Source organism: Haliotis cracherodii, unplaced genomic scaffold (genome assembly GCF_022045235.1).
Source record: "Haliotis cracherodii isolate W230 unplaced genomic scaffold, xgHalCrac1.p SCAF_17, whole genome shotgun sequence".
NCBI classification, from domain to species: Eukaryota; Metazoa; Mollusca; class Gastropoda; order Lepetellida; family Haliotidae; genus Haliotis; species Haliotis cracherodii.
This window is the reverse complement of record NW_027266272.1, coordinates 8,915,624-8,937,089: the sequence shown is the minus strand read 5'-3', so window position 1 is coordinate 8,937,089 and position 21,466 is coordinate 8,915,624. Positions and strand designations below refer to the sequence as shown.

Genomic DNA, 21,466 nt, shown 5'->3' with positions numbered 1-21,466 from the left:
AACAACAACAATAACAAACTACAACAACAACATCAACAACAAAAACCAAGCATGTCAGATGGAATCGTTATTAAACTCCACGTTAGTGAAACCGTTTCCTTTTGCTACAAAAACAAACAAAATATATAGTATACATAGTTTATTGTCAATAACACAGCTAGAAAATTAAGTGTCGCACACACAAATATATAAAAACAAACTTCACGTGACCACTGGGACAAGAGCAGAACAAACGCACGTTAAAATGTTTCCCACGACAAGTCTGTGGCTAAAATGTTAATTTTTAAAATAAAAGAAGGAGTAAAAAATGTTATGGCACAAACAGTTGACTACTTGTCAAACACAGTGAATATCAATGGGTAATAATCAATCGGAAATTAATCTTGAAAATATTTTGTTACAATCTTCTGTGAACATACTTCAAGCCAATGCCCGTACAGAAATGAAATAGATATTACGTAAGTTCATCGAAACAGAATATGATACAATAAGTGTGCATTTTACATACATTTGCATCACAGCTAGTTCCGGGCTCAAGCCGCGTTTCGTCCAACCGGATGTGAAGTAAGAATAACGAGCTGAGCTTTTAAACTGACGGCCAAACGCGGCTCTTTACTTGAGCTGACGGCGCTGAGAGGTCCGGGAACTAGTTTAATCGTGGACTAATGTAGTTTTGATATCAATAAGGAATACTAAATGTAATGGCAGAAATTCTGTAATACGGAAATACATTACCGTCTGTTTTAGTCTATACATTCGGGGTAGCGACACTTTCAACACAAAGTTCATCAAAGTTTATATCCAAAACATAACAAAGTTCACTGGCTTATTTTGTTTTTCCTCTTCAGGGTAGGTGATGTTTTTAAGTTCGTAGGCAGTTTTGTGTCTTTTGTATTTGGCATTTTCACATTTCTCTTACCGTCGGTCGGACCTCTTGCTTTGCCTTTCACCTTCTCATCACCAGGTTGGCCTGGTGTCGCCTCCGCGTGAGACTTCCGGTTCTTACCGGAAGTAGTTATTTTTGCAATGCGGTTCTGCGTTTTATGCGTCTGGGGTTTTATATTACCAGTCGATTTTGTCCCTTTCCTTTTCAATTTAAGTTGTTTTTGTGGCTTGAGAGGCGCAGGGGCGTCTCCGACTGGGGTGGAGGCTAATTGTGGCGATTCCCTGGGGATGTAGGTTGTCAGCAACTTGACCCCACTCCTGGGCCCGGGGTACATCCTGGTCGTCACGTTCACCTGGCCTGTAATATGGGAGACTGGTCAGTGTTACATTGACCTGGCCTGTAACATGGGGGACTGGTCAGTGTTACATTGGCCTGGCCTGTAACATGAGGGACTGGTCAGTGTTACATTGACCGGGCCTGTAACATGGGAGACTGGTCAGTGTTACATTGACCTGGCCTGTAATATGGGAGACTGGTCAGTGTTACATTGGCCTGGCCTGTAACATGGGGGACTGGTCAATGTTACATTGGTCTGGCCTGTAACATGAGGGACTGGTCAGTGTTACATTGACCTGGCCTGTAACATGGGAGACTGGTCAGTGTTACATTGACCTGGCCTGTAACAAGGGGGAGTGGTCAGTGTTACATTGACCTGGCCTGTAACATGGGAAACTGGTCAGTGTTACATTGGCCTGGCCTGTAACAAGGGGGAGTGGTCAGTGTTACATTGGCCTGGCCTGTAACATGGGGACTGGTCAGTGTTACATTGACCTGGCCTGTAATATGGGCACTGATCAGTGTTACATTGGCCTGGCCTGTAACACGGGAGACTGATCAGTGTTACATTGACCTGGCCTGTAACATGGGGGACTGGTCAGTGTTACATTGGCCTGGCCTGTAACACGGGAGACTGGTCAGTGTTACATTGACCTGGCCTGTAATATGGGGACTGGTCAGTGTTACATTGACCTGGCCTGTAACAAGGGGACTGGTCATTGTTACATTGACCTGGCCTGTAACATGGGGGAGTGGTCAGTGTTACATTGACCTGGCCTGTAATATGGGGACTAGTCAGTGTTACATTGACCTGGCCTGTAACATGAGGGACTGGTCAGTGTTACATTGGCCTGGCCTGTAACATGGGGACTAGTCAGTGTTACATTGACCTGGCCTGTAACATGAGGGACTGGTCAGTGTTACATTGACCTGGCCTGTAACATGAGGGACACTGGTCAGTGTTACATTGACCGGGCCTGTAACATGGGAGACTGGTCAGTGTTACATTGACCTGGCCTGTAATATGGGGACTGGTCAGTGTTACATTGACCTGGCCTGTAACAAGGGGACTGGTCATTGTTACATTGACCTGGCCTGTAACATGGGGGAGTTGTCAGTGTGACATTGACCTGGCATGTAACATGGGGACTAGTCAGTGTTACATTGACCTGGCCTGTAACATGGGACACTGGTCAGTGTTACATTGACCGGGCCTGTAACATGGGGACTGGTCAGTGTTACATTGACCTGGCCTGTAACATGGGACACTGGTCAGTGTTACATTGACCGGGCCTGTAACATGGGAGACTGGTCAGTGTTACATTGACCTTGCCTGTAACATGGGGACTGGTCAGTGTTACACTGGCCAGACCTTTGTCTGTGTGTGTGTGTGTGTGTGTGTGTGTGTGTGTGTGTGTGTGTGTGCGTGCGTGCGTTGGATTTAGAATTTAGCGCTGTTGTCTACACTCGATTAGTTACCCCTTAGTTACACACAGACATACACATACATATACACACAGAGAGACATTGACACACAGTCTCACAGACACACGCACGCCCACATACAGACACAGACAGATACACACTGCTGTTGCAGAAACTTCGATGCAATCTGTACACGTGTACCACAACCACCAGACAAGAAGCTGATAAATAAAAATATTCTGATTTTTCAATTTGCTCTTAGTGAATTTTAAACGCCGTAAATCCACTGCAATAATAGGTTTAACGCAGCTTTGAACAATACTTCACTTATATCACGGCGTTTCAGCTTGATGTGGGAGGGGAAAACTTGTGCTACAATATTTAACAACATATAAAATGGCAGGAATACCCACGTGTTGCTTTCCCTGGCGGGATGCGGAGTCTGGTGATGGCCTCATCCATGAAACGGTCCCTCTTCTTGGCGTGTTTACACAGGGCGTAGACCACGCCCACTATGACGACCAGCCCCAAGACACACCCCGCCGTCACCCCAGCAATGACAGAGTCAGGAATACTGAAACACCGCATCAAGTGAGACTGATTTCAGTTTGTATTAATGTGTATTTCACCTCGCCGAATATTTCTTTAATTTGAACATATGTGTGTATATGTATGTATGTATGTATGTATGTATGTATGTATGTATGTATGTATGTATGTATGTTGCAGTAAGACTTTGAAAACTATAGTCCTAGCCGCTTGAAATAACATTACGGAATATCCAATCTCATTAAAATCAGATCTTAGTTTTCGCTACCGCTAACCAAAGATCTCAGGACATCCCATTACGGGTCACGTCAGAACGACCTTTCGCGAACATTGACCTACCAATGAAATGACTGACAAGAAATCGACATTTGCCAATCAGAAGGCAGCTATCTCGAGCTTTACGGCACTAGTTTCAAACTGGCGACAACGCTTCGAAACATATTTTGACGTATTCTCGATTAAACAAATTAAAACTGACCCAAACAACATTCTGGAATAGCTTATAGATGGCCTAGATTGTATGGATGTAGTCATAAAACCCGTAACTGTTGTTCGGAATACTCTCTGTTAAATATTTCGAGGTTGCATGATTAGAAAACACATTCCGACTGTCACGTTCAGGATCTGGTAAGCGACGCTCTGATTGGTCGGATGAAAGGTCGTTCTAACGTGACCCGTAATGGGATGTCCTCAGATCTTTGTTTATCGCTAGCGAGAACTAAGATCTGATTTTAATGAGACTGCGAAATATCATGATGATTAATTAACGAAGATAGCTGCTGATACGTATACAGTCAAAGCAATGACAAAAACTGCAAAGTGCGCTTTTCAAGAATTGTCCATTTTATTAGCGATAAACAACATCTTTGAGTTTTGATCATTCTACCATAATCTTCCCGAGGCAAGGGAGTTAACTGACTGTAAAAGTCAGTTAGCTCCCTTGCCTCGGGAAGATGTCTACTTTTGGTATTCCCCATTTAATTTAATATGATAAAGTATAACAATTAACCTGAATTCACAATTAATAAGGATGTCTGGCTACATGCGAGTGAGTTTGTTTGGTATAACGCTGCTACAGTAACTATTTCAGTTTCATGACGGCATGTCAGCGCGTCGGAGGAAAGTCTGAAGTGATCTGGCCGTTCATGTTTACCACGTTTAACCCCCACCGGAACGGGTATGGTCACGCTGAAGGTGATTCTGGGATTCGAACCCGCGATCATCAGATCGGATGTACTTGAGTGAGTGAGTGAGTTATGTTTAACGCCGCTTTTAACAGTATTCCAGCTACATCACGGCGTGTCAGCTTAATGGGGGAGGAAAGCCCGAAGTGATGCAGGTCTCAGACGTTTACCACTTCGGTGAAACCCACGAGCACGGGTATGGTGCTGACAAACCTAGAAACATAATTGGGGTGAACCGGGATTCGAACCCACAATCATAGGTTTCTGGCGTGCCCAAGGGACGCAACTCTGCAAAGCGAATCGCGGCGCCTTAGACGACTGGGCCACCGTGCCCCCTCGGATGTACTTGATTTGTGTGGTTGTTTGTTGTTGTACCCAGCAATATGCCAGCTATATGACTGTGGTCTGTAAAATAATCGTGTCTGGACCAGACAATCCAGTGATTAACATCATGAGCATCGATTTGCGCAATTGGGATACGATGACATGCATCAACCAAATCAGCGAGCTTGACCACCCGATCCCGTTAGTCGTCTCTTAGGACAAGCATAGTCGCCTTTTACGACAAGCATGGGTTGCTGAAGACCTATTCTACCCCGGATCTTCACGGGTAAGGATGTGTTGGAAACTTAATATGAACATTTAAGTATCACCACTGGCCCACAAATTCGGTCTCGTTCCGACAAGTCAGAAAGCCTGTATTGATGTTATGATACTGAAACATGTGCTTACTCTGGTTGCCATGGAGTTGGGATGTAGCTGTTTCCGTTGCTAGAGCAACAGTACCGGAAGCTGCTGGAGCCGCAGCACCCGTATGTACACTGGAAGGTGTAGGGGTTCCCCCACACGTCCGTCTCCGTGCAGTTGAACATGACGGCCCTGAAACACGGAGTGTTTGTTTTGTTTGTTTGTTTGTGGTTTACCGCCGCACTCAGCAATATTCAAGCTATATGACGGCGGCCTGTAAATAATCGAGTCTGGACCAGACAATCCAGTGATTAACGTCATGCATATCGATCCACGCATTCGGGATCGATGACATGCATCAACCAAGTCAGCAAGCCTGACCACCCGATCACGTTAGTCGCCTCTTCAACAAGCAGAGGCTGCGTCCTACCAAAAGACGTCAAAAGATGGTACTCGTTGTCACCCTGTCTGGCGCTCGGCACTAAGGGGCTAAAACAAGGACTGGTCGGCTCGGAGTCAGTATACTGTGTCTGAGTGGGATATTCATGTTAAACTGCGACATGGCATCTCAGTGGGCTAGCACTATAAATCGGCATGAGTCCGACTATCTCTCTCTCTCTCTCACACACACACACACACACACACACACACACACATAGATGTCCTTGTATTTTCGCTGACAGTGCATTATAACTCTATAATAATATCATCGCTGTCTCTACAATAAACAAACAAACAAACAAACTGATTGAGCCATATATGCTTACTTGGCGTGAAAAAAATGGTACTTGCTGTTTCCTTGCCTGATGTTTGGAGCTTGACATTCAGGAGATGAACATATACGTGTGAGTAAACTGTGAATGTACTGTGTTAGAGTGGGGTATCAATCTTACAACCGCGGCATGATATCATGTCCACATGCACGTCTATCGCTTTATAAGTGTAATAATCTTGAACGTTAAATCTCATTTCACCTCACCCACATGACTGGCGGTACTGCGTCACGTCATATACCGTGGATATATTTGTTTATGTCACCATGGCTAGCAACAGTGTGTACACACGATAACCATTTTATTCAAAACTAGAAAAAAACCATTACATCGTTATATTATAACTCATAACGAGGTACGTTCAACAGTTTATAAGTTGTAAAAAAATCACCTACCGGCTACGGAGACATGTTGACGCTGAGCATGGCGGTGATATTTACATGGCCGTGCTGTGCCTGGCTCTGTCCCCAACAGAGATTCCCCACAACAACCACTATCACCGAACATCACACATGCTCTACACTGACTGCTTCCCTGAACAGTTGGTTAACCCTCCAAGTGGTAATACCAAACAGTTAACTTGGTACTGGCCGTCTCACAAATACACAGACACTCGTCCCACAATGCAACACGGTTCAGTGGATTGCCTGAAATTCTCTAAACGTGTGTGATTACCCGAGAGTTAGTGAGTTGAGAATGGACAATAAACGATGTTAAGTGGAGACGACGACTTGGTTTCACGAGAAGACAGGAGTGGTGACACTGGACTACGCCATTGGCTGGGGCTGTAAGGGTTAAAGTCAATCAACCCTTCGATCTGGTTTCGCTTTCAACTCCATACAGTCACACACGGCTAAACACAAAAGGACAGCACGATCGCCTTTCTGCTAATAAAGTCGTTGCTATTGGGGAACTGAGTTACACCTTCACCGACAATCTCCGCCATTGTCCCAGCCGTGACCTCGCATACTTTACTGAAGATATTGGGGTGGGGGAAGGGGTGGGGTGGTGTGGGGTGAAGGTAAAGTTGGGAGGAGTCGAAGGTAGTGAGGGGGTGAAATTGTGGTGGCTGAGGGTGGAAGTGTGGTGGGTGGGGGGAAGTGTGGTGGGTTGGGGTGGAAGGTAGAGGGGAAGGTGTGGTTGGGGGGAGGAGGGGGAAGGTGCGGTGGGTAGGGGTGGAAGTTTTATGGGTGGGAGTGAGAGATAAGATTGGGAAGGTGTGGTGGGTGGGGGTGGAAGGTAGAGGAGGGGAAGGTGTGGTTGGGGGGGAGAAGGGGGAAGGTGCGGTGGGTAGGGGTGGAAGTGTTATGGGTGGGAGTGAGAGATAAGATTGGGAAGGTGTGGTGGGTGGGGGTGGAAGGCAGAGGAGGGGAAGGTGTGGTTGGGGGGGGGAGGGGGAAGGTGCGGTGGGTAGGAGTGGAAGTGTTATGGGTGGGAGTGAGAGATAAGATTGGGAAGGTGTGGTGGGTGGGGGTGGAAGGTAGAGGAGGGGAAGGTGTGGTGGGGGGGAGGGGGAAGGTGCGGTGGGTAGGGGTGGAAGTGTTATGGGTGGGAGTGAGAGATAAGATTGGGAAGGTGTGGTGGGGGGGGGGGGGTGGAAGGTAGAGGAGGGGAAGGTGTGGGTGTGGCTGAAGTTGTGGTAGGTGGGGGTTGAAGTGTGGCTTGTGAGGTGGGGGTCGGGTGAAGGTGGGAGAGGTTTGAAGATGGGGGAGGGTTGAAGATGGGGGAGGGTGAAGATGGGGGAGGGGTGAAGGTGGGGTACGGGTGAATGGCGGGTACGGGTGAATGGCGGGTACGGGTGAATGTGGGAAGGGGGCGGTGATGTGTTCACGAGGGAAAAAAGGGGAAAGCTTAATCAAGGGTTAAAAATATTGTTTATATTGTGCTCATCCAAAGGCTTTGGGTTTATATACATGTACACTACTGATACACCGACATGGCTGGTAGCGGTATCATATGACGTATGTGTCGTGTAGTTATGAACGCAACACATGCGGCATACCAAACTAGAGTACTTAGTAACCTGATTCCTCTTCTTAACATGCAGCCGACACCAACATTTCAAGTACAAATCGCATGCCCAGCTCACAAGTGGGATTAAAAACAGAGCCTTGGTGCGAGACCAGCGCCTCATAGTAGCTGCCCGGAAACAAATTGCTTCAGAAAATGCTCGAAAAAAGTAGTTATGCTTCAGATTGTTGAAAAAAAGAATTGTCTGCCACAAAAATTACATGGTTGCAATGTTCGGTCAGTAACTTCCCACGTGATATCCAAATACATAAAATATAAATATGCAGCAAATGGGTCCAGGGTTTTTGTCGTAAAAGAATGGATATACAGTCACGAGCACAAGAAACCATACCAAACAATATACCATACTTGACAAAAAGACAAATAAAGCGTTTCTAATCGTGAAAAAAGCGAAGATGCGAAGAGGAGACAGCGATGATATTATTATAAAGTTGTAATGCACTGTCAGCGAAAATACAAGGACATCTGTGTGTGTGCGTGCGTGCCTGCGTACGTGTGTGTGTGCGTATGTGTGTGCGTATGTGTGTGCGTGCGTGCGTGCGTGCGTGCGTATGTGTTCGTGTGTGTGTGTTCAGTTTGCTGTGAGGACATCCCATTACGGGTCAGACCGACCTTTTATCCGACCAATCATGCAACCTCGAAACACTTAAATCAGGTTATTCCGAAAAACTGAATCCTTCAAAATCACAAGAACACCTTTGCTTCAATGGGATTAACATTTGAATGGAAAAGACTTTTCATTGCTCTTTGGAAGTAGTGCCATACAATCTAGACCACTATGACATATTCCAGAATGTTCTTTTGTTCAGTTTTAAAAGTGGAGAATCGATAATTTGTCAAAATACTTTTCAAAGCGTTGTCTTCAGTTTGAAACTAGTGCCGTAGAGCTCGAGAACTCTGTTTTCTGATTGGCTAATGTCGATTTCTTGTTAACATTTCATTGGTCGGTCAAAGTTTGTTCTAACGTAACCTGCAATGGGATGTCCTCAGATCTTTGCGAAAACAATGACGCCCTGAAACATTTGTTATTGTTTTGAAGGAACATTGGGAATTAAGTTGACACAATCCTTGTGGTATACATGATACTGTTGACATTGATATATCTACAGTAGTAAAGTTATTAATCTTTTTTAATAATTAATCTTTTCAAAGTAATAGCTTCATTGTTGTAATAGTATTTTATAATGAAGTAGATCTGTGGCGATATGCAGATATTGTTAAAATTGAAACCCACAACGTTTGTTAGTAAATTTAAAAGTCGATATATTTAATTTAATATCATAGATACAAATATGAGACTTTGGAGCTCGATAGACACATACTGTCGTTGTAGAAAGGCATTGAAAACTGTTCATTGTCATGTCACATAAGGCCACAAGGTTGCACTGAACTTTCGTGTGACCGCCCCGGGCAGCAATCACGGCTCTGCATCTCCTCGGCACTGACTGGATAAGTGTACGAATTCTGTCCTGCGGAATTCTGCGCCATTCTGCTTGTAACGCGTTTGCCAGTTGTGGGACTGGCTGCGGCGTGTTGACGTTGACGTAAACGTCGATCGAGTTCATCCCAGAGGTGTTCGATTGGGTCGAGATCTGGAGATATTGACGGCCAGGGCGAGCCGTTGATGTTGGCATCATGAAGGTAGTATACCTTGACGTGAGCTGTATGCGGTGGAGCGTTGTCCTGTTGAAACAGCTCCCTCTGGCGGTCAACGATTGGAAGAAGGTGATGTTGAAGAATTTGATTCATGTAGCGATTTGCTGTTCATTTTCCCTGAACCACAACCAAGTCAGATCTCGTGGTGTAGGATATGGTCCCACACCATGACACTACCGCCACCGAATTTGTCGAATTCACGTACACAGTGTGGGGCCAAACGCTCATTTCGACGACAATAAACACGTTGTCTTCCATCTTGCCGGTGAAGAAGAAATCGTGATACATCGCTGAACCACACTCGTCTCCAGTTTCTCAAATTCCAAGGCTGTTAGGTATGGCACCAGCGCAAGCGTCGCTGTCGATGGATCTGTTGCAGAACAGGGACGATAACTGGTCTTCTGGGTCGGATTCCAGCCTCGCGAAGATGGTTCCTGACAGTCTGGTCCGATATCCCCCTCAAACCAGGGATGCGTCCCGCAGTCTCCGTAGCTGTGGCATTGCAATGACGTAGGTGGAACAGTCGAATGTAGCGATCCTGTGCAGGGGTGGTAACTCTTGGTTGGCCGGTTCTCGGATGGTCTGCAGTGGAATTGAACTGTGTGTATCGGTCACAAAGGCGGCAAATGGTGCTGTGATGGACGTTGAAGTGGCGTACAACAGAAGACTAGTTCCCCTCTTTGGATACGTCCTATGGCGATGTTCCGATCGGCAGCGCTGAGTCTCGGTATTTTCGAACTTGAAAAATGTTGACAATAGAAAGACAAATTATTGGCTTATGCTTGCCTTTTTATAGCCACTACCACGAGTTACGAATGTCATAACTTGCACGTCCATTTTGCTTTACTGTTTTCCTCCATGACATTTTTGAACAAGTGCGAAAACAATGCCGTTTAACACATTGCAAATCGACAATGGCTGCGTTTTGACGCACCGTTTGTCGAACATCAGGCCACCAACATTTTCCAATAACATATATCAAATTCATATACCGGATTTTTTGTGTAGTCAGGTTCAATGAATTACATACTACCTGTGCGTTTCTTGTTTTTGAAGAGTGTATGTGAGACAAAATGTTTTTGAATGTTTAAATGTTTCATCTTTCCAACGATTACTCATCCCCATGTCCCCATGTAATTTTCTCAATCCCATAACAAATAAGGCTTGATTCATGTACACAATGTGGTTCAAATTAAAGTCGCTGTGCATAGATGAAATTGAATTAATCACATCAATGTCGTGCTTTACCCATATTGGCTCCAATACACGCCTGTTACACGTAAACGTCAGGTTTCGTCATTCGGTATTCGGAGCCATTCATCTCCCAGTGCCTGTATAAGACCCGCCTGTTACACGTAAAACGTCAGGTTTCGTCATTCGGTGTTCGGGGCGATTCATCTCTCAGAGCCTGTATAAGTCGCGTCTGTATGCCATCGGTACTGATTGTCAACGCCATCCTGGAAAAGTATATACAGACTAAATACTACGAATAACGCCATCCTAGAAAGTATATACGGACTGAATACTATGAATAACGCCATCCTGGAAGGTATATACGGCCTGAATACTATGAATAACGCCATCCTGGAAGGAATATACGGCCTGAATACTATGAATAACGCCATCCTGGAAGGTATATACGGCCTGAATACTATGAATAACGCCATCATGTGCCCTTTACATCTCTATACATCACTGAATGTTACAAGTCCCTAAATACCCATAACTTGGCAAGACTATTTCACGACAACAGCACTTAACACTTGAGAAATGTATGTAATTATGCCAAAATATTAATGAATGAGTTCTTCATCTTGAAGTTAAATAAAACATGTATTGAATGTACTGTGTAATTTCTGAAATTGTTTTATTTATTTTTACCTAATATTAATTACATAATATTATTGTACTCTTGTACCGCCGAGGGTAGTTTTGAGTAAATAAATCAGAAATGAATTTGACAACATGCCCCAGGGTAATTTATGCTGATGACGTCACAGTCCAGAAGCGGTTCCTCAAATGAAGAGTACGCAAATAACGACTTTCGAAGGGTGAAATGACGTGGCCGGCTTGTACTGGATCTGTCAGTCAGTGATGATGCTGCGCGTGCATTTCCAGTAAAGCGAATGAAGTAATTTTATACGGAACTCAGTAAACTAAAGCAAGGTGACAGTTGCCCCTTTGTCTGTTGCATTTCTACGATCGGTTTTACATAATTTGGAATCATTATTTCGTGTTCGAATCCAAATTCTAATAAATTCGAATTTGGTATAGTTTCCTTTGCTCGTCAGTGTATGATACTACCGGAAAGGTCATTGTAGCAAGGGAATCAGGAGGGTCAACACAAAATAGGACAGTCCCTAGGGGAGGCTCATTAAAAATAAAACACATATTGGGGAGGGTAATGAAAGATATTACATTTTATAATAAAATATATAAAGTGACTTTGCATTTTCTGTTTTAGGGGAGTGTCATGAAAAAAAAATGTACAAGGACACGAGGAGGGTCATAAAAAATATGACAAAAAATAGGGGAGGGTAATTATTTTCAGTACACAGGTGCACCAAAACCTCTGACCTGCCCACCCTTAATAATAAATGACCAGTCCCATAGTAGTTATTAGTATACACCCGATGTCTTGAAACTTGATATCCGCCCGAGTGATGAAACCAGTCCGCCATTTTTAAGCTTATTTCATCGTTTATCACGTGTGGGAATTTGTAATACGATACTCGCTATCAGTGACAAGCTGCAGTTCAGTTTCAAGATCTCGTGCTCATCGCAGGTATCAGAAACGCCCGATCACGATGGGGGACGTCTATTTAATTGTATTTTGTATATTTAGTTTATGTTTTTATTGTTTTGGTGAAATTACATCCTGTGAAAAGATCTCGGCATGTTCGTGTAAGTCGGAAGATGGGATCGTTGACCTATCGGCATTGGCAGAAAGAGGGAAGCCTAGGTGTGTATTATAACGTGTTTGATTTTATACAGTAAGTTGTTGCTTCATTTGTTGACAGCGATGACACGAAACAACGACAATATCACAACACTACGACGACACTACAACGACACGACGCTACGACGACACCATGACGACACTTCTACGACAAACTTAATGCATTGATACAATATATATTCTAACCATCGCATATGCAAAAACTAATGCAAATTCTACTACAACTACTGCTGCTGCTGCTGCTGCTGCTGCTACTACTACTACTACTACTACTACTACTACTACTACTACTACTACTTGTACTTCTGTTGCTCCTGCTGCTCCTACTTTTTCTACTACCATTACTTCTTCCACTAGTACTCCGACTACTACTGCTGTTACTACTATTACTACTACTACGACTACTACTGATACATCTACTAATAGTACTACTACTACGACTGCTGCAGAGTTGCGTCCCTTGTGCACGCCAGAAACCTATGATTGTGGGTTCGAATCCCGATACGCCCCGATTATGTTTCTAGGTTTGTCAGCACCATACCCGTGCTCGTTGGTTTCACCGAAGTGGTAAACGTCTGAGGCCTGCATCACTTCGGGCTTTCCTCCTACATTAAGCTGACACGCCGTGATATAACTGGAATGATGTTCAAAGCGGCGTTAAACCCAACTCACTCACTCACTCTGCCAAGAGAGCGGAAGGCTGGTGGTTCGATCCACTTGCACTCGTTACCCTGTCTGGTGCTCGGCATTAAGGGGCTAAAACAAGGACTGGTCGGCTCGGAGTCAGTATACTTTGTCTGAGTGGGGTATTCATGTTAAACTGCGGCATGGCGTCTCAGTGGGCTAGCACTATAAAACAGGCGTAGGTCCGGACAAGCACACGCACACGCACACGCACTCAACAATAAGCTGACACGTGATATTACTCGACTATTGTTCAGGAAACTCACCCACTGATTACTCCCAGGTTTATGGATGTGCAGAGCGAAACTTCGGACAAGGTGTCATGGAATCCATGTCTGCCATTCACGGAAGGGGACTGTAAAGACGTCGCTGTAAGTCAGTTCCCGCTACCGCCGGTATTAACATCAACATCAAAACCATCAACATCATCATAGATTTAATCATAATCATAGACCCGTGATGATTCCGGGGTAAAATAGGTCTTCAGCAACCCATGCTTGCTGTAAAAGGCGATTATGCTTGTCGTAAGAGGCGACTAACGGGATCGAGTGGTCAGGCTCGCTGACTTGGTTGATGCATGTCATCGATTCCAATTGCGTGGATCGATGCTCATGATATCAATCACTGGATTGTCTGGTCCAGGCTCGATTTTTTTTACAGACCGCCGTCATATAGCTGGAATATTGCTGAGTGCGACGTTAAACAACAAACATACCAAACCTTATCATCATAATAGATTTGATCATCATAATAGATTTAATCATCATCATCATCATCATCGTCATCTTTGTCATTGTCGTAATCACACCATCAGCATAAATGTTATCATCACCAACACCATCGTTGTAATCATCATCATTATCAGATTTAATCACCAGCTTCGAAAAATAGAATCAAACAATTATGTTATCGTCATTATCAGTAGCATCAATGTCTTCATCAACATATCATCGTTATGATGATGGTGATGGTAATGACGATGAGACTCAAAGTTCTCCTGCTACTGATAATACTAATGTATGTAATTATATTAATGTGCTTGTGTGTAGATATGATTCCCTACACGTGTAGCTTTGCCGTGCTTCCAGGTGTGCCAGGTCCGGAACATACACCTCCCAGAATTCTACAACCTCGGGAATCAGGAGAGCGCCACCTTCAGGGTCGTGAACGGCAGTCTGCACCTCAGCTACTCCGCCGACACACTGAATCCAAAGGGGGAGAACACTCTCAGGTAGGTCCATCCTGGTCCCCCCACTCTATCGTGACCTCTGTTCTCCCAGATGAGGATGGGTAGGGGGAACAGAGTGGATGATGGAGGATGGGTAGGAGGGGAACAGAGAGGGTGATGGAGGATGAGTAGGAGGGGAACAGAAAGGGTGATGGAGGATGGGTAGGAGGGGAACAGAGTGGGTGATGGAGGATGGGTAGAAGGGGAACAGAGAGGGTGATGGAGGATGGGTAGGAAGGGAACAGAGTGGATGATGGAGGATGGGTAGGAGGGGAACAGAGTGGGTGATGGAGGATGGGTAGGAGGGGAACAGAGCGGGTGATGGAGGATGGGTAGGAGGGGAACAGAGAGGGTGATGGAGGATGGGTAGGGGGAACAGAGTGGGTGATGGAGGATGGGTAGGGGGAACAGAGAGGGTGATGGAGGATGGGTAGGGGGAACAGAGTGGGTGATGGAGGATGGGTAGGAGGGGAACAGAGAGGGTGATGGAGGATGGGTAGGGGGAACAGAGTGGGTGATGGAGGATGGGTAGGGGGAACAGAGTGGGTGATGGAGGATGGGTAGGGGGAACAGAGAGGGTGATGGAGGATGGGTAGGAGGGGAACAGAGAGGGTGATGGAGGATGGGTAGGGGGGGAACAGAGAGGGTGATGGAGGATGGGTAGGGGGAACAGAGTGGGTGATGGAGGATGGGTAGGAGGGGAACAGAGTGGGTGATGGAGGATGGGTAGGAGGGGAACAGAGCGGGTGATGGAGGATGGGTAGGAGGGGAACAGAGAGGGTGATGGAGGATGGGTAGGAGGGGAACAGAGAGGGTGATGGAGGATGGGTAGGAGGGGAACAGAGTGGGTGATGGAGGATGGGTAGGAGGGGAACAGAGCGGGTGATGGAGGATGGGTAGGAGGGGAACAGAGAGGGTGATGGAGGATGGGTAGGAGGGGAACAGAGAGGGTGATGGAGGATGGGTAGGAGGGGAACAGAGTGGGTGATAAAGGATGGGTAGGAGGGGAACAGAGAGGGTGATGGAGGATGGGTAGGGGGAACAGAGAGGGTGATGGAGGATGGGTAGGAGGGGAACAGAGTGGGTGATGGAGGATGGGTAGGAGGGGAACAGAGAGGATGATGGAGGATAGGTAGGGGGAACAGAGAGGATGATGGAGGATGGGTAGGAGGGGAACAGAGAGGATGATGGAGGATGGGTAGGAGGGGAACAGAGTGGGTGATAAAGGATGGGTAGGAGGGGAACAGAGTGGGTGATGGAGGATGGGTAGGGGGAACAGAGGGTGATGGGGGATGGGTAGGAGGGGAACAGAGAGGGTGATGGAGGATGGGTAGGAGGGGAACAGAGAGGGTGATGGAGGATGGGTAGGAGGGGAACAGAGTGGGTGATGGAGGATGGGTAGGAGGGGAACAGAGCGGGTGATGGAGGATGGGTAGGGGGAACAGAGTGGATGATGGAGGATGGGTAGGAGGGGAACAGAGCGGGTGATGGAGGATGGGTAGGAGGAACAGAGTGGATGATGGAGGATGGGTAGGAGGGGAACAGAGAGGTGATGGAGGATGGGTAGGAGGGGAACAGAGCGGGTGATGGAGGATGGGTAGGGGGAACAGAGTGGATGATGGAGGATGGGTAGGAGGGGAACAGAGCGGGTGATGGAGGATGGGTAGGGGGAACAGAGTGGATGATGGAGGATGGGTAGGAGGGGAACAGAGTGGGTGATGGAGGATGGGTAGGAGGGGAACAGTGCGGGTGATGGAGGATGGGTAGGGGGAACAGAGTGGATGATGGAGGATGGTTAGGGGGAACAGAGAGGGTGATGGAGGATGGGTAGGAGGGGAACAGAGCGGGTGATGGAGGATGGGTAGGAGGGGAACAGAGTGGGTGATGGAGGATGGGTAGGAGGGGAACAGAGTGGGTGATGGAGGATGGGTAGGAGGGGAACAGAGTGGGTGATGGAGGATGGGTAGGAGGGGAACAGAGAGGGTGATGGAGGATTGGTAGGAGGGGAACATCACCCACTCTGGTCCCCTCCTACCCATCCTCCACCGCCCACCGCTACCCACCAATCCGCTACCCACTATCCACCGCTACCCACCACAATCCGCTACCCACCACTACCCACCACCCACCGCTACCCACCATCAACCGCTACTCACCACCCACCGCTACCCACCACCCACCGCTACCCACCATCAACCGCTACCCACTCTCCACCTAGTTTCTAGTTTCATCAGTGCTGCTGACGAAGATAAACAGAACAATATTACCAATACAGTGTATTACTTCTCTGCATTCAGTTCCTTACCTCCGACAAGGCAGAAACCAGGCAAGTATGTAACTGTGTCTGATTGCTGTTGTAGGTCCAGCAACATCACACTCATATGTGACAAGACTCAGAACCCCGGCATCCTCACATCGAAGGGCGAGGTCCCACTTGGCAGTGGGCGGTTTGTAAGTAACGTTCAGGTTGATACCAGCACAGCCCCTCCTACCCTCAGGTGCCCCCACACTGCCTTGTGAACCCAGGACACAACCAGCAACTTGTCCTCGGAGAAAAGAGAATATTTGAATGTTGTAAAAAGCCGCAATATTCCAACCTAATGCCGCGATCTGTAAATCATCGTCTGGACCACACGATCAAGTGATTGACATCATCAGCATTGATCCACGCAATTGGGACACAATGACATGCATCAGCCAAGACAGCGAGCCTGACCACCCGATCCCGCCTTTTACGACAAGCATAGTCGCCTTTTACGGCAAGCATGGGTTGCTGAAGACCCGGATATTCGTGGGTAGAACTTTAAAGTCATCCAGCAAGTTTCATTATGTAAGTTAGATTTAGGAGCACATTTTGGTAAACCTGAGACCATTCTTGCTGCTCTCAATTGGTTCATTTAAAGTTAATCGCTGATTTCTACAGTACAATTGTCCGAGAATTCTAACGCATATTCTATAAGAGGCCATCCGATCCCGCCAGTCGCCTCTTACGACAAGTATCTTCCTAGTCGCCTTTTACGACAAGCATGGGGTGCTGAAGACCTATTCTAACCCGGATCTTCACGGGTCACTTTATGAAGTTCAAAGCCTAGCTCGCGGCTTTCAATTGTTAAACGCTCTCGTTAGGCTCTCCTCCCACTGCTAAGAACGACTCACGACACGCTAGATCGACATGGTTGATAGCCGTGTCAGTGTATTCTGATTAGACGTCGTATATTTGTTCATGCTTTCATCCATTGGTTTGTCTTGTCCAGATTCGATGATTTACAGGTAGTCGTGATATATTGTATTCTTAACAAGTTAATAAAAGCTACCCATAATCATAGCACGATTGAGTCGAAACCAAGATGGCGGCTCCCTCCAAACTGTTCTCATTCGTGACCAACTCGTGTTATTCCGGGACAAGCCGAATAGCGACTCGTGCCCCTCTCGTAGCCATTTTTTGGCATTTTTCCCCGTATATCATATATATATATATATATATATATATATATATATATATATATTAGATACAATATAAAGCAAATCTGGACATGGTGACTTATACAGTATGTTTGAACACATTTAACTGTGTCTTTGGTATAGTTTTAGATGCAAGACACATGTAAAATCAAATATTATTTCTGAGGGATTCTTTGACAAAGAACTTGAAATCATACGCGCATTCTGATTGGTTTGTCGTATTTTCGCACATAACATTCATCGATAGGGGGACGAGTCTTCTTGCAGGTTACGGAAAGGGGCGAGAGGTGACGAATGAACTGTTCTAGGTTGTCACTTCCGGTTGAATTATTACGGGGATACTGCTGCGACGACCTTATGTGTGTTTCCTTTCCAGCTAATGACGCTGAGGAGTGTGGCTGCCTGTGCAATGAAGTCGAATCTAAGAGCAACTGGCGGCCCAACGCCGATCACCATCCAAACCATCACCCCAAAGCTTGTCAGCATCCAAACCATCACCCCAAAGCTTGTCAGCATCCAAACTATCACCCAGAAACCAGTCACCATAGGACCGACAGCCAGAAGGATCACATCGACGGGTGGCGGCATCCCTGCCCACATCATTCCGCCGATAGAGCAACTGGATCTCAGCGGCTTCCAGTCCCTCCTCGTGGGTCAGGTGTACGTATCTGAACAATATCGTCTGATCATTCGTCACCACTCGCCCCTTTCCGTAACCTGCTTGTCCCGGAATAACACGAGTTGGTCACGAATGGTCGTCTGATGTGTCGTGTCGATAGCATATGTAGAGAATACTACACTCATTCTCGTTAGATACCACTTTTACGAAACGAGTGGACTTTCTTTGGTATCATTGAATGTTCACGAGTTTCGTAAAAATGGTAACTAACGAGAATGAGTGTCGTATTTTATTTATTACCCCCGTTAAATGTATATTTAAGTGTAAATACATAACAACTTTGGTTCGTTAACAAACCAAACTGAAACCGGTTGCAAAATCTGGTTGCGCATGAATATTGATATATGTACAAATATGGGCATTGTTGACATTTCTTTGCATAAGCATTAACAACATGTGCCTGTAGTTGTGTTTGCAAACAAAACAGCAACTTATGGTAATTCAATAATTGTTTTGTACGCAGGAAAACCTTTAAGAAAATTTAAAAAGTCACATTAGTGCAGCGCTTTGAATAATTCAAATTCTAATTCATGTTTACAAAGAAACAGATCAGCTGAAGGGGAGCACATTTCGTGCCCCATGTCTTATCCCCAAAGTTCACATACATGTATATCGTGAAGACCCGGGGTGGAATAGGTCTTCAGCAACCCATGCTTGCCGTTAAAGGCGACTAACTGTGGTCAGGCTCGCTGACATGGTTGATGCATGTCATCGATTCCAATTACGTGGATCGATGTTCATGATCTCAATCACTGGATTGTCTGGTTGCAGACTGGATTATTTACAGACCGCCGTGATATAGCTGGAATATTGCAGGGTGCGGCGTTAAACAACAAACAAACATTACTATTCGTAAGATAGGAACACATTGGGAAGACGAAGGGATTCTGGGTTAGAATTGAGCATCGTAAGAGGCAACTATTTGGACAATGTTTCAGCTCGACACAAGGCACTAGACTTTTTTCTCTCCTTCCTGTAAAATAATTGGGTAAATAAGGCAAATCTTGCTCTCAATCTTTGTCACAATACGTTCACAGTTTGTTCTCGATTCATTATGATAACATTATGATAATGTCTCAAATGTTACCTAAAAATCTCTACCCTTCCCTCAGAGTGAGTGAGTGAGTGAGTTAGGTTTAACGCCGTTTTTAACAGTATTCCAGTTATATCACGAAGACCGAAGTGATGCAGGTCTCAGACGTTTACCACTTCGGTGAAACCCACGAGCACGGGTATGGTGCTGACAAACCTAGAAACATAATCGAATCCACAATCATAGGTTTCTGGCGTGCCCAAGGGACGCAACTCTGCACAGCGAATCGCGGCGCAATAGACGACTGGGCCAATCATATTGGACACAGGCACTGCTCCAGTCTATCTCTTTATATATATACCAGTGGTATTATTTTGTTTTTCAGGGTCATCCTTGTGTTCATCCTGCTTCTGATGGTGGCCGTCGTGATCATGTATGCCTACCAGATGTGTCTGCACAAGGTCGTCTCCAAACGCGCCTACGACAATTTGTAGCATCAACAACTACGACTTCCTCACGGGCGCCGCAAGTAGACATACAACGCCTGCACTTGCAGTTAAGCTGACACGCGTGATACAACCGACGTACGGTCATAGCGACGTTGAGCGCACTCACTGATTTTGTTAGACTATCTCTACACATGTGATTCACTCTATACATTCATTGGATTTTCTTAAAACCACCAGACAATTGTGTGCAATAATAAAATGTGTGTTGTGTTAATGGTATATTGTTTTAGTAAGTTGAATGTGTTTGTGACAGCTGTGTTCCTTCATCCAGGGGGTATTTGTCACTCAACGTCATGATAATAGATATGGTTGCATCGTCATCATCATCATCATCATCATCATCATTATCATCATCAGGGGAAAAGCCACAATTTGTAAAAAAGGAGAGAAAATATTATCTTAAAAAAAGAATATCCAGAAACAATATGACAAGAGGGATGACCTCAACTTTCAAAAAGTACAATACGCATGTGCCTACAGATGAGGCCCCGATTTCTCGAAACAAACTTAAGCTTTTACTCAAATCACAAATTGAGTTTGAAATAAAAATCAGCTGAGTTTTTAACTCAACTGCATTTCTCGAATCAAACTCAGCAAAAACTGAGCTTTTAAACTTAAGTTTGTTTCGAGAAATCTATAAACACACTTTAAACGATTGATTTGAACGCATTAAACATTATAGGACGTCTATGTACACGTAACCAGATGTCGCTCGATAGGAAAATAATGTTGACATCACCAGTTTATGATACGGGCAGTGGATTTGATTGTTCAGAGTCTTGCTGAAGCCTATGAAGACAACACCTGTTATCACGCGCCACTCCAACTGGTCACCGTGTTCGAGGTAGTACAGATGCAGAGGTTCCCACGCTGCTGACGACGACCCCACTAAACACACGTTCTATAACCCAGGCATGTCGGGACCGAACATTTGATATTCTGGTGGGAAGATATTGTTTCAGCTACAGGCATCACCAGATTAAAAAAAATAACACCTGAATATTTTTGTACTCCCCGTAGCTTGGCAACTGACTTCATCGTAACCATTGAAACAAAATGGACCTTATTATGTTGAATATATTTTTTTTAGATTGAACAAAAGAAGATAAAGACACGCATATCCACTGGTTACAAACTGATATGATGTGAAGTGAAATGGGGTTTAGACGTGAAATAGACCCGTGAAGATCCGGGATAGAATAGGTCTTCAGCAACCCATGCTTGCTGTAAGATGCGACTTTGCTTGTCGTTGGAGGCGACTAACGGGATCGGGTGGCCAGGCTCACTGACTTGGTGTGTGTGTGTGTGTGTGTGTGTGTGTGCGTGCGTGCGCGTGTGTGTGCGTGTGTGAGTGTGTGTGTGTGTGTGTGTGTGTGTGTGTGTGT

General features: G+C 45.6%; 2 protein-coding genes across 2 annotated transcripts; one reads left to right on the top strand and one right to left on the bottom strand.

The window, feature by feature from the left end:
- Positions 1–245: 245 nt before the first annotated feature.
- LOC139464332 (uncharacterized) lies at positions 246–6,345 on the bottom strand. The gene is made up of 4 exons (XM_071245855.1): positions 6,236–6,345; positions 5,113–5,259; positions 3,061–3,221; positions 246–1,243 (listed from the first exon to the last, which is right to left on the bottom strand). The coding sequence occupies exons 2-4, from the start codon at positions 5,250–5,252 to the stop codon at positions 819–821; spliced, it is 726 nt and encodes a 241-aa protein (XP_071101956.1). The 5' UTR covers positions 5,253–5,259; positions 6,236–6,345; the 3' UTR covers positions 246–818.
- Positions 6,346–12,307: 5,962 nt separating this feature from the next.
- On the top strand, positions 12,308–20,284 carry LOC139464331 (uncharacterized). The gene is made up of 6 exons (XM_071245854.1): positions 12,308–12,489; positions 13,454–13,541; positions 14,259–14,401; positions 16,759–16,849; positions 18,237–18,520; positions 19,958–20,284. Exons 1-6 carry the CDS (start codon positions 12,335–12,337, stop codon positions 20,064–20,066), a joined length of 870 nt encoding a protein of 289 aa, XP_071101955.1. The 5' UTR covers positions 12,308–12,334; the 3' UTR covers positions 20,067–20,284.
- Positions 20,285–21,466: the final 1,182 nt, after the last annotated feature.